Source organism: Oncorhynchus kisutch, unplaced genomic scaffold, assembly GCF_002021735.2.
Source record: "Oncorhynchus kisutch isolate 150728-3 unplaced genomic scaffold, Okis_V2 Okis03b-Okis08b_hom, whole genome shotgun sequence".
Taxonomy (NCBI): domain Eukaryota; kingdom Metazoa; phylum Chordata; class Actinopteri; order Salmoniformes; family Salmonidae; genus Oncorhynchus; species Oncorhynchus kisutch.
Window position 1 is genome coordinate 15,490,119 of NW_022261980.1, and position 14,379 is coordinate 15,504,497.

Below are 14,379 nucleotides of genomic sequence, written 5' to 3' on the forward strand. Positions count from 1 at the left end.
ATGTCTCTCTTTATGTAGTGTAGTGTTGTCTCTCTTTATGTAGTGTAGTGATGTCTCTCTTTATGTAGTGTAGTGTTGTCTCTCTTGTCGTGTTGTCTCTCTTTATGTAGTGTAGTGTTGTCTCTCTTTATGTAGTGTAGTGTTGTCTCTCTTGTCGTGATGTCTCTATGTAGTGTAGTGTTGTCTCTCTTTATGTAGTGTAGTGTTGTCTCTCTTTATGTAGTGTAGTGTTGTCTCTCTTTATGTCGTGTTGTCTCTCTTTATGTAGTGTAGTGTTGTCTCTCTTGTCGTGATGTCTCTCTTTATGTAGTGTAGTGTTGTCTCTCTTGTCGTGATGTCTCTCTTTATGTAGTGTAGTGTTGTCTCTCTTTATGTAGTGTGGTCTCTCTTTATGTAGTGTGGTCTCTCTTTATGTCGTGTTGTCTCTCTTTATGTCGTGTTGTCTCTCTTTATGTAGTGTTGTCTCTCTTGTCGTGATGTCTCTCTTTATGTAGTGTAGTGTTGTCTCTCTTGTCGTGATGTCTCTCTTTATGTAGTGTTGTGTTGTCTCTCTTGTCGTGATGTCTCTCTTTATGTAGTGTAGTGTTGTCTCTCTTGTCGTGATGTCTCTCTTTATGTAGTGTAGTGTTGTCTCTCTTGTCGTGATGTCTCTCTTTATGTAGTGTAGTGATGTCTCTCTTTATGTAGTGTAGGGTTGTCTCTCTTTATGTAGTGTAGTGTTGTCTCTCTTTATGTAGTGTAGTGTTGTCTCTCTTTATGTTGTGTAGTGTTGTCTCTCTTTATGTAGTGTAGTGATGTCTCTCTTTATGTAGTGTAGTGTTGTCTCTCTTTATGTAGTGTAGTGTTGTCTCTCTTTATGTAGTGTAGTGTTGTCTCTCTTGTCGTGATGTCTCTATGTAGTGTAGTGTTGTCTCTATGTAGTGTAGTGTTGTCTCTCTTGTCGTGATGTCTCTCTTTATGTAGTGTAGTGTTGTCTCTCTTGTCGTGATGTCTCTCTTTATGTAGTGTAGTGATGTCTCTATGTAGTGTAGTGTTGTCTCTCTTTATGTAGTGTAGTGTTGTCTCTCTTTATGTAGTGTTGTCTCTCTTTATGTAGTGTGGTCTCTCTTTATGTAGTGTAGTGATGTCTCTCTTTATGTAGTGTAGTGTTGTCTCTATGTAGTGATGTCTCTCTTTATGTAGTGTAGTGTTGTCTCTCTTTATGTAGTGTAGTGTTGTCTCTCTTTATGTAGTGTAGTGTTGTCTCTCTTTATGTAGTGTAGTGTTGTCTCTCTTTATGTAGTGTTGTCTCTCTTGTCGTGATGTGTGTTTTGTCCTATATTTATATTGTATTTATTTATTTTAATCCCAGGCCCCCGTCCCCGCAGGAGGCCTTTTGATAGGCCGTCATTGTAAATAAGAATATGTTCTTAACTGACTTGCCTAGTTAAATAAAGGTTACATAAAGGTTAAATTAAATTTTAAAAAGCAAAGTGTTTGTTATTATTCTGAGTTAGTGTGGACTTTAGGAAGAACTCTCAATCTGTATACAGCCAATGAACACACAGAACACAAGGTAGTACAGCCAGGTCTATACCTCTAGCCAATGAACACACAAAACACAAGGTAGTACAGCCCTGTAACCCAGTCTATACCTTTAGCCAATGAACACACAGAACACAAGGTAGTACAGCCCAGTCTATACCTCTAGCCAATGAACACACAGAACACAAGGTAGTACAGCCCTCTAGCCCAGTCTATACCTCTAGCCAATGAACACACAGAACACAAGGTAGTACAGCCCAGTCTATACCTCTAGCCAATGAACACACAGAACACAAGGTAGTACAGCCCTCTAACCCAGTCTATACCTCTAGCCAATGAACACACAGAACACAAGGTAGTACAGCCCTCTAGCCCAGTCTATACCTCTAGCCAATGAACACACAGAACACAAGGTAGTACAGCCCTCTAACCCAGTCTATACCTCTAGCCAATGAACACACAGAACACAAGGTAGTACAGCCCTCTAGCCCAGTCTATACCTCTAGCCAATGAACACACAGAACACAAGGTAGTACAGCCCTCTAACCCAGTCTATACCTCTAGCCAATGAACACACAGAACACAAGGTAGTACAGCCCTCTAGCCCAGTCTATACCTCTATGTCAAATCGAGAACACTAAGTACTATAGACTGAACTAAGTACTATAGACTGGTATAGACTGTACTAGAGGTATAGACTGGGCTAGAGGTATAGACTGGGCTAGAGGTATAGACTGGGATAGAGGTATAGACTGGGATAGAGGTATAGACTGGGATAGAGGGCTGTACTAGAGGTATAGACTGGGCTAGAGGTATAGACTGGGCTAGAGGTATAGACTGGGCTAGAGGTATAGACTGGGCTAGAGGGCTGAGCTAGAGGTAAAGACTGGGCTAGAGGGCTGAGCTAGAGGTATAGACTGGGCTAGAGGTATAGACTAGGCTAGGGGGCTGTACTAGAGGTATAGACTGGGCTAGAGGGCTGTACTAGAGGTATAGACTGGGCTAGAGGGCTGTACTAGAGGTATAGACTGGGCTAGAGGGCTGTACTAGAGGTATATACTTTACTAGAGGGCTGTACTAGAGGTATATACTTTACTAGAGGGCTATACTAGAGGTATAGACTGGGCTAGAGGTATAGACTGTACTAGAGGGCTGTACTAGAGGTATAGACTTGGCTAGAGGGCTGTACTAGAGGTATAGACTGGGCGAATTGAGGCTGTTCTGAGGGAGAAAGGGGGAGCAAGACAATATTAGGAAGGTGTACACTCAGTGTATAACAAAATCAATAGGCATGTCCCACCTTGAAGTATTCCACTTTGAGAAGGTCAGCACCTGACTCCACAGAAGAACTGATCAGACACAGTGGTTCACCGTTGGAATCTAGAAAACAGTCAAATGAAAATCAATGGCTTTCTGATTTACCAACTAGAACACTGGGATGTATTTCATTCCTAACCAGAATGACCAGACCAGTTTAAATCATGGTAACTACTGTATTCCTAACCAGAATGTCCAGACCAGTTTAAATCATGGTAACTACTGTATTCCTAACCAGAATGACCAGACCAGTTTAAATCATGGTAACTACTGTATTCCTAACCAGAATGTCATGGTAACTATTGTATTCAGTATTTAAACATAACAGGCCTTGAGGTTTTAGCCTATACAACATGACACCTCGACAGGTTAAAGCCACCGACCTGAGAACCCCAGGTACATCATAGTCATCTCTTGTTGTGGGCCACCATGTCATATGAACGATGATATTCAACATTTTAAAGTTTAGCCTATACAACATGACACCTCGACAGGCTAAAGCCACCGACCTGAGAACTCCAGGCACTTCATAGAGATTTTCTTGATGTATGTTGTGGCCACCATGTCGTACTTCCTGACATTGGTGTGGATGCCCAGCTGGGCTACGTGGAGAACCAGGAATGGACTCTCCTTCTGATCTGACCTGGACTTCTTCAGCTTCACAACCACCTGATGGAGAGATACAACCACATTTAGTCCGCCTTTATTTAACCAGGTTACTTGTTTAACAACACGTTCTCTTTTGCAATAACGACCTGACCACATCTTGGTAGAGAGACAACGAAGGAGATTTGAGACGTAGCAGGAGTAAAGCTGGATGGATTTGGGAGTGTCTAGTTTTCAACGAGAGATGGAAAATAGACACTGTGACGTGTTTAAACTGCATCAACATCCAACTGTACAAAGAGACATGTTATTTCCCTTGGTGCTTCAGTAAAAGGTACTAAAGACACAGACCACTGTGTATATTAGCCAGCTAATGACATCACAACAGACCACTGTATATATTAGCCAGCTAATGACTTCACAACAGACCACTGTGTATATTAGCCAGCTAATGACATCACAACAGACCACTGTATATATTAGCCAGCTAATGACTTCACAACAGACCACTGTATATATTAGCCAGCTAATGACTTCACAACAGACCACTGTATATATTAGCCAGCTAATGACTTCACAACAGACCACTGTATATATTAGCCAGCTAATGACTTCACAACAGACCACTGTATATATTAGCCAGCTAATGACTTCACAACAGACCACTGTATATATTAGCCAGCTAATGACTTCACAACAGACCACTGTATATATTAGCCAGCTAATGACTTCACAACAGACCACTGTGTATATTAGCCAGCTAATGACATCACAACACTGTGTATATTAGCCAGCTAATGACATCACAACACTGTGTATATTAGCCAGCTAATGACATCACAACACTGTGTATATTAGCCAGCTAATGACATCACAACACTGTGTATATTAGCCAGCTAATGACATCACAACACTGTGTATATTAGCCAGCTAATGACATCACAACACTGTGTATATTAGCCAGCTAATGACATCACAACACTGTGTATATTAGCCAGCTAATGACATCACAACACTGTGTATATTAGCCAGCTAATGACATCACAACACTGTGTATATTAGCCAGCTAATGACATCACAACACTGTGTATATTAGCCAGCTAATGACATCACAACGGACCACTGTGTATATTAGCCAGCTAATGACATCACAACGGACCACTGTGTATATTAGCCAGCTAATGACATCACAACGGACCACTGTGTATATTAGCCAGCTAATGACATCACAACGGACCACTGTGTATATTAGCCAGCTAATGACATCACAACGGACCACTGTGTATATTAGCCAGCTAATGACATCACAACGGACCACTGTGTATATTAGCCAGCTAATGACATCACAACGGACCACTGTGTATATTAGCCAGCTAATGACATCACAACGGACCACTGTGTATATTAGCCAGCTAATGACATCACAACGGACCACTGTGTATATTAGCCAGCTAATGACATCACAACGGACCACTGTGTATATTAGCCAGCTAATGACATCACAACGGACCACTGTGTATATTAGCCAGCTAATGACATCACAACAGACCACTGTGTATATTAGCCAGCTAATGACATCACAACAGACCACTGTGTATATTAGCCAGCTAATGACATCACAACAGACCACTGTGTATATTAGCCAGCTAATGACATCACAACAGACCACTGTGTATATTAGCCAGCTAATAACATCATAACAGACCACTGTGTATATTAGCCAGCTAATAACATCACAACAGACCACTGTGTATATTAGCCAGCTAATGACATCACAACAGACCACTGTGTATATTAGCCAGCTAATGATATCACAACAGACCACTGTGTTTAGGTCGGTAGATAGCTAATGACATCACAACAGACCACTGTGTTTAGGTCGGTAGATAGCTAATGACATCACAACAGACCACTGTGTTTAGGTCGGTAGATAGCTACCTCCTTAATCTCCAGGTTGAGCAGCATATTGACGATGTTTTCTCCCAGTCCTCCTGCATTGGTGACAGCAGCAGGCTGTCCTCCTCCTCCAGCCTCCACAGGTAGACAACCCACCTCATTCCCCTCCAGCTGGTGCTGCTCTGCCTTGTCTAGACATTACCAGTAAAGACATTATCATTGGTTCAATAGACATTATCTCCAGTAATACACATTCATCTGTTTTGACATCTCTGCTGTGTCTAGCAAAGATTCCAAATTCAAAAAACTTTATTGTTCGATCGAAAAACTTTATTGTTCAATCTTGTGGAACGGAAATTCATATTGAGGTTGTACATGCATGCAATGCATCATCAATTAGCCTGGTTCCAGATCAGTTCCATTGTTTTATTTGACCTTTATTTAATTAGGCAAGTCAGTTAAGAATAAATTCTTATTTACAATGACGGCCTACCAGGGAACAGTGGGTTAAACTACCTTGTTCGGGGGGCAGAACGACAGATTTTTTTACCTTGTCAGCACGGGGATTCGATCTAGCGACCTTTCGGTTACTAGGATCTAGACACTAGGATCTACCTCCAGGCCCTAGTTACAGTGTGTTTGGTGTGTAAGACACTAGGATCTACCTCCAGGCCCTAGTTACAGTGTTTTTGGTGTGTAAGACGCTAGGATCTACCTCCAGGCCCTAGTTACAGTGTGTTTGGTGTGTAAGACACTAGGATCTACCTCCAGGCCCTAGTTACAGTGTGTTTGGTGTGTAAGACACTAGGATCTACCTCCAGGCCCTAGTTAGTGTGTAAGACACTAGGATCTACCTCCAGGCCCTAGTTACAGTGTGTTTGGTGTGTAAGACACTAGGATCTACCTCCAGGCCCTAGTTACAGTGTGTAAGACACTAGGATCTACCTCCAGGCCCTAGTTACAGTGTGTTTGGTGTGTAAGACACTAGGATCTACCTCCAGGCCCTAGTTACAGTGTGTTTGGTGTGTAAGACACTAGCATCTACCTCGGGCTACTTGTTTCTTGACATCCATGACGTGCTCTTTGCTGCCCTCTCCGATGTTCTCCCTCAGTGTCTTCATCAGGACACCAAAGTCCTCCTGACCTAGAGCCATCTGGAGGGAGGTTAAAAAAGGAAGGGAAACATCTTGATTTGGTGCTGATGTACCTCTCCTTTTATTTATACAACTCGATCCCATTGAGATCAAACATCTGTGTTTCTAGGGCAGATCTGTCCTCCTAGAAGGCAACTTCTGTATCCAGAGAACCACCAGCTGTCAGTGGAAGAGGAAACAGTTTTCTGACAATAAATACAATGGAAGATGCTCCTACATTCATAGAGTAGAGTTCTCCTTGGACCGGTACTCTAGGGTCAGGGGTCAGGGGTAGTGTCAGGGGTAGGGTCAGGGGTAGGGTCAGGGGTCAGGGGTAGGGTCAGGGGTAGGGTCAGTAAACCTACATTCATAGACTTGAGTTCTCCTTGGACTTGTCCTCTAGGGTTAGGGTCAGTGTTAGGGTCAGGGTTAGGGGGTCAGGGTTAGGGGGTCAGGGTTAGGGGGTCAGGGTTAGGGTTAGGGGGTCAGGGTTAGGGTCAGTAAACCTACATTCATAGACTTGAGTTATCCTTGGACCGGTACTCTAGGGTTAGGGTCAGTGTTAGGGTCAGTGTCAGTGTCAGGGTCAGTAAACCTACATTCATAGACTTGAGCATTCCTTGAACCTCTACTCCAGGGATCTTGTTGTACCAGGAAGAGGCCAGGTTCCGTTTGACCAGAAGCTCTAAATTGATTGGCTGAAGGATCTCAATGTCTGTCTGTGGGGAGCCTTGTTTCAGCGTGGTCCTATGGAGAGATGAATAAAGTGGGATTACCCAATCAGAGGACACACACACACACACACACTTCAAATGATTACGCTAACAATCCGGCTCCAAGGACCATGAAAGAAAGAATAAATGAAAGACAACGTTAACACACACGCACACACACACCATGTCCTATTTTAGTCTCCTCTAATACCTGGCCAGTTTGAGCTGAGTGAGTTTGACGTCCATGGTGTCCAACACAGCGGGCAGCGAGAACCCTTCAGCCGACATCAGACTGAAACGGTTGCCCACGGTGATGAGCCCCAGGTCCACCACAAACGCATTGCGTGAGGTGGAGGACTGAGGGATGACGATGAGAGGGGCCTTCAGCTTGATGTCCATGGAGAGACGGAAGCTCTTCTGGGCAAAGTCCCTGACGCTGGAGGCCGCCTTCTCTGCTGCCTGGGCCGTGGCCACACTCAACGCCTCTTTGGCCGCCTGGAAGTTATCCAGGAACGTCTGGGGGGGCGAAGGACAGAGACCATGAAGACACTAACACAGCAGGACAGAGACCATGAAGACACTAACACAGCAGGACAGAGACCATGAAGACACTAACACAGCAGGACAGAGACCATGAAGACACTAACACAGCAGGACAGAGACCATGAAGACACTAACACAGCAGGACAGAGACCATGAAGACACTAACACAGCAAGACAGAGACCATGAAGACACTAACACAGAAGGACAGAGACCATGAAGACACTAACACAGCAGGACAGAGACCATGAAGACACTAACACAGAAGGACAGACACGCTGAGGTTCTGTATAGTGGTCTAATGGTCAGCCATGGTAAAGGAACAATGACAGGGGACGTTATACGTAGTATACAAGGTTTTATGAAAAATGGCCGTTGAGTGAGATTTGCGTAGCATTTGAAATGAGGAGTGAGTTGGGTTGTTACGTTGTGCATGAAAAAACATTCCTTTTTCTTCCCCCCCCCCCCGTGCGACGACAAACCACAAAGTTCAGAGAGACATTCCAAAGTGCCAATGAGATTTAGAAACAGGAGCAAGAGCCATTACATAGAAAGAGACATGGCTATTAACATGCCATCAAGACCGGAGCATCACGTTCAACTGACCAATCAAATAGTTTACCACACCGCGTCATCAACAACAGCTCTTTAACTACAGCATGTCCACAGAGAAATATGTTTAGTCAAGATTTCATATATCCCAACAAATCACACATCAAGCTATAGTAACTACTCTGTCTCTACTCTATATCACACATCAAGCTATAGTAACTACTCTGTCTCTATTTAAATATATCACACATCAAGCTATAGTAACTACTCTGTCTCTATTTAAATATATCACACATCAAGCTATAGTAACTACTCTGTCTCTATTTAAATATATCACACATCAAGCTATAGTAACTACTCTGTCTCTATTTAAATATATCACACATCAAGCTATAGTAACTACTCTGTCTCTATTTAAATATATCACACATCAAGCTATAGTAACTACTCTGTCTCTACTCTATAAATATATCACACATCAAGCTATAGTAACTACTCTGTCTCTACTCTATAAATATATCACACATCAAGCTATAGTAACTACTCTGTCTCTACTCTATATAAATATATCACACATCAAGCTATAGTAACTACTCTGTCTCTTCTTCTCTATATAAATATATATTTCATTGAGAGAGGGGTCTGCTGTATCATGCTGATTAACTTCCTGGTTTGTATGAAGGGACCATTTGTCAGACTATAACCTGTCAGCGCTGTTAAATGGGCCATTTCTTAGAGATGAGAGCTATGAAAACGCAGCCATAAAACAGAGAAGCTAGGACCCGAAACACCGACTACCTTTTGAAATACTACCGGACTGAATTACCACTTCCCCTCTGCTGCTTTCATGTTGGTATCTGCATGGCAACTAGGTATCTGCATGGCAACTAGGTATCTGCATGGCAACTAGGTATCTGCATGGCAACTAGGTATCTGCATGGCAACTAGGTATCTGCATGGCAACTAGGTATCTGCATGGCAACTAGGAATGCTTTTCGTTTTTATGGTTTCGCCAACCATCGACTTAAAAACGCACAAGGAGGAGATGGAGGGGGTTGAGCCTGGACCCAGATCTGTTGGCGCCGTCTAGCCTGGACCCAGATCTGTTGGCGCCGTCTAGCCTGGACCCAGATCTGTTGGCGCCGTCTAGCCTGGACCCAGATCTGTTGGCGCCGTCTAGCCTGGACCCAGATCTGTTGGCGCCGTCTAGCCTGGACCCAGATCTGTTGGCGCCGTCTAGCCTGGACCCAGATCTGTTGGCGCCGTCTAGCCTGGACCCAGATCTGTTGGCGCCGTCTAGCCTGGACCCAGATCTGTTGGCGCCGTCTAGCCTGGACCCAGATCTGTTGGCGCCGTCTAGCCTGGACCCAGATCTGTTGGCGCCGTCTAGCCTGGACCCAGATCTGTTGGCGCCGTCTAGCCTGGACCCAGATCTGTTGGCGCCGTCTAGCCTGGACCCCAGATCTGTTGGCGCCGTCTAGCCTGGACCCAGATCTGTTGGCGCCGTCTAGCCTGGACCCAGATCTGTTGGCGCCGTCTAGCCTGGACCCAGATCTGTTGGCGCCGTCTAGCCTGGACCCAGATCTGTTGGCGCCGTCTAGCCTGGACCCAGATCTGTTGGCGCCGTCTAGCCTGGACCCAGATCTGTTGGCGCCGTCTAGCCTGGACCCAGATCTGTTGGCGCCGTCTAGCCTGGACCCAGATCTGTTGGCGCCGTCTAGCCTGGACCCAGATCTGTTGGCGCCGTCTAGCCTGGACCCAGATCTGTTGGCGCCGTCTAGCCTGGACCCAGATCTGTTGGCGCCGTCTAGCCTGGACCCAGATCTGTTGGCGCCGTCTAGCCTGGACCCAGATCTGTTGGCGCCGTCTAGCCTGGACCCAGATCTGTTGGCGCCGTCTAGCCTGGACCCAGATCTGTTGGTGCCGTCTAGCCTGGACCCAGATCTGTTGGTGCTGTCTACTCCGATCTATGGACACCGTGACGCCAAACATGACCATGGGAGTTGGCTACACAACAACAGATCTGGGTTCGCACAAGCCCACTCGGTCACAACAACAGATCTGGGTTCGCACAAGCCCACTCGGTCACAACAACAGATCTGGGTTCGCACAAGCCCACTCGGTCACAACAACAGATCTGGGTTCGCACAAGCCCACTCGGTCACAACAACAGATCTGGGTTCGCACAAGCCCACTCGGTCACAACAACAGATCTGGGTTTGCACAAGCCCACTCGGTCACAACAACAGATCTGGGTTTGCACAAGCCCACTCGGTCACAACAACAGATCTGGTTTTGCACAAGCCCACTCGGTCACAACAAGGCTTAAATGTTTCTCTGAGTAAAATGTACGTATAGGTTCTTAACAGGGTTGGGGTCAATTCCATTTCAATTCATTGGAATTAACCCTGTCCTTAAGATAGGGCCCTAACCCTGTCCTTAAGATAGGGGCCTGGGCGTAAGGTAGTGGTTAACAGTGCTGTGGTGTCTGGGTGTGATGAAGCTGCAAAGCAGAGGGTGAATGCTGTAGTTTAGTGCTGTGCTGCATGCCATAATCTGTAGTTTAGTGCTGTGCTGCATGCCATAATCTGTAGTTTAGTGCTGTGCTGCATGCCATAATCTGTAGTTTAGTGCTGTGCTGCATGCCATAATCTGTAGTTTAGTGCTGCGCTGCGTGCCATAATCTGTAGTTTAGTGCTGCGCTGCGTGCCATAATCTGTAGTTTAGTGCTGCGCTGCGTGCCATAATCTGTAGTTTAGTGCTATACAACATGCCATAAACTGTACCTCATAAGGAGAGTGATACTGAGGATACTGATAGCTATAAGAGGCCTGGAGAAAACACCACAGATTTACAGATACTGAGGACACTGATAGCTATAAGAGGCCTGGAGAGAACACCACAGATTTACAGATACTGAGGACACTGATAGCTATAAGAGGCCTAGAGAGAACACCACAGATACTGAGGACACTGATAGCTATAAGAGGCCTGGAGAGAACACCACAGATACTGAGGACACTGATAGCTATAAGAGGCCTGGAGAGAACACCACAGATTTACAGATACTGAGGACACTGATAGCTATAAGAGGCCTAGAGAGAACACCACAGATACTGAGGACACTGATAGCTATAAGAGGCCTAGAGAGAACACCACAGATACTGAGGACACTGATAGCTATAAGAGGCCTGGAGAAAACACCACAGATTTACAGATACTGAGGACACTGATAGCTATAAGAGGCCTGGAGAAAACACCACAGATTTACAGATACTGAGGACACTGATAGCTATAAGAGGCCTGGAGAGAACACCACAGATTTACAGATACTGAGGACACTGATAGCTATACGAGGCCTGGAGAGAACACCACAGATTTACAGATACCAAGGACACTGATAGCTATAAGAGGCCTGGAGAGAACACCACAGATTTACAGATACTGAGGACACTGATAGCTATACGAGGCCTAGAGAGAACACCACAGATACTGAGGACACTGATAGCTATAAGAGGCCTGGAGAAAACACCACAGATTTACAGATACTGAGGATACTGATAGCTATAAGAGGCCTAGAGAGAACACCACAGATTTACAGATACTGAGGATACTGATAGCTATAAGAGGCCTAGTGAGAACACCACAGGTACTGAGGACACTGATAGCTATACGAGGCCTAGTGAGAACACCACAGATACTGAGGACACTGATAGCTATACGAGGCCTAGTGAGAACACCACAGATACTGAGGACACTGATAGCTATACGAGGCCTGGAGAAAACACCACAGATTTACAGATACTGAGGATACTGATAGCTATAAGAGGCCTAGAGAGAACACCACAGATACTGAGGATACTGATAGCTATAAGAGGCCTAGTGAGAACACCACAGATACTGAGGACACTGATAGCTTTACGAGGCCTAGAGAGAACACCACAGATACTGAGGATACTGAGGACACTGATAGCTATAAGAGGCCTGGAGAGAACACCACAGATACTGAGGACACTGATAGCTATAAGAGGCCTGGAGAAAACACCACAGATTTACAGATACTGAGGACACTGATAGCTATAAGAGGCCTGGAGAAAACACCACAGATTTACAGATACTGAGGACACTGATAGCTATAAGAGGCCTGGAGAGAACACCACAGATTTACAGATACTGAGGACACTGATAGCTATACGAGGCCTGGAGAGAACACCACAGATTTACAGATACCGAGGACACTGATAGCTATAAGAGGCCTGGAGAGAACACCACAGATTTACAGATACTGAGGACACTGATAGCTATACGAGGCCTAGAGAGAACACCACAGATACTGAGGACACTGATAGCTATAAGAGGCCTGGAGAAAACACCACAGATTTACAGATACTGAGGATACTGATAGCTATAAGAGGCCTAGAGAGAACACCACAGATTTACAGATACTGAGGATACTGATAGCTATAAGAGGCCTAGTGAGAACACCACAGGTACTGAGGACACTGATAGCTATACGAGGCCTAGTGAGAACACCACAGATACTGAGGACACTGATAGCTATACGAGGCCTAGTGAGAACACCACAGATACTGAGGACACTGATAGCTATACGAGGCCTGGAGAAAACACCACAGATTTACAGATACTGAGGATACTGATAGCTATAAGAGGCCTAGAGAGAACACCACAGATACTGAGGATACTGATAGCTATAAGAGGCCTAGTGAGAACACCACAGATACTGAGGACACTGATAGCTATACGAGGCCTAGAGAGAACACCACAGATACTGAGGATACTGAGGACACTGATAGCTATAAGAGGCCTGGAGAGAACACCACAGATACTGAGGACACTGATAGCTATAAGAGGCCTGGAGAGAACACCACAGATACTGAGGATACTGAGGACACTGATAGCTATAAGAGGCCTGGAGAGAACACCACAGATACTGAGGACACTGATAGCTATAAGAGGCCTGGAGAGAACACCACAGATTTACAGATACTGAGGACACTGATAGCTATAAGAGGCCTGGAGAGAACACCACAGATACTGAGGACACTGATAGCTATAAGAGGCCTGGAGAGAACACCACAGATACTGAGGACACTGATAGCTATAAGAGGCCTGGAGAGAACACCACAGATACTGAGGACACTGATAGCTATAAGAGGCCTGGAGAGAACACCACAGATACTGAGGACACTGATAGCTATAAGAGGCCTGGAGAGAACACCACAGATACTGAGGACACTGATAGCTATAAGAGGCCTGGAGAAATTGAAAAAGAAAGAGTTCAGATACAAAAGATAAACAAATACATAACAGGATAAATATAAACAGTAAAAAAGGAAATTAAAATAATGTTTTAAGTCTCCCTGGTAACATGAAAGGACTCCAATCGACCAAAACATCCTAATAACGTTCCCCTGCAACATAAAGAGCTGGTTTCCTGGACCAAGATGAACCCTATTTAAGACCATGACCTTTAGAGAATCTCCATTAAAAGTATGTTTTAGTGGAGGAAATAGGCTTAATCCGCCTGTAGGGAACTGGCACATAGCGAGACACATAACCCTGATACACGGTAGCATCTACATTTCCTAAATGAATGGCATAGGTACTATTAAACCATGTTCCACTCAGTGGGGAAGTTGATGTCTCAACGTCTCCAGTTGGGACCAATTCCATTTCGATTCCAGTCAATTCAGAAAGTAAACACTTGAATTACATTTTTTAAATTTTATTTGATCCGATTGATAAGCATTGAAGGAAATTGGAATTTCTGTGTACTTCCTGAATTGATCTGGAATTGATAATGGAATTGAGCCCAGCTCTCGATACCCATCCCTGAGGTTCTCCTCACCAGTAGAGACATGAGGAACTTGTGCAGATAGACGATCTGGATGCAGCCCAGCCTCATGGTAACCTTCCCGTCCACCTTGGAGGTGTCTGAGTAACCCTCTCCCTCCGTAGCGTTGGGATACAGGGACATCTGAAAGCTGAACACCTCCTCGCCCACGATGGAGACGGCCTACAGGATCACACCAGGACATTACAGTATAACGATGATACAGTCTCCCTTGTAAATTAA

At 44.9% G+C, this 14,379-nt stretch overlaps 1 protein-coding gene across 1 annotated transcript in view; it reads right to left on the reverse strand.

Moving 5' to 3' along the window:
• LOC109876910 (vacuolar protein sorting-associated protein 13C-like) overlaps positions 1–14,379 on the reverse strand; it is a 225,678-nt gene that overhangs the window by 128,357 nt on the left and 82,942 nt on the right. Inside the window, 7 exon segments of the mRNA XM_031812890.1 lie at positions 2,825–2,904; positions 3,351–3,510; positions 5,386–5,534; positions 6,389–6,497; positions 7,076–7,223; positions 7,401–7,705; positions 14,152–14,319. Of these exon segments, the coding sequence (XP_031668750.1) occupies positions 2,825–2,904; positions 3,351–3,510; positions 5,386–5,534; positions 6,389–6,497; positions 7,076–7,223; positions 7,401–7,705; positions 14,152–14,319 (1,119 nt within the window).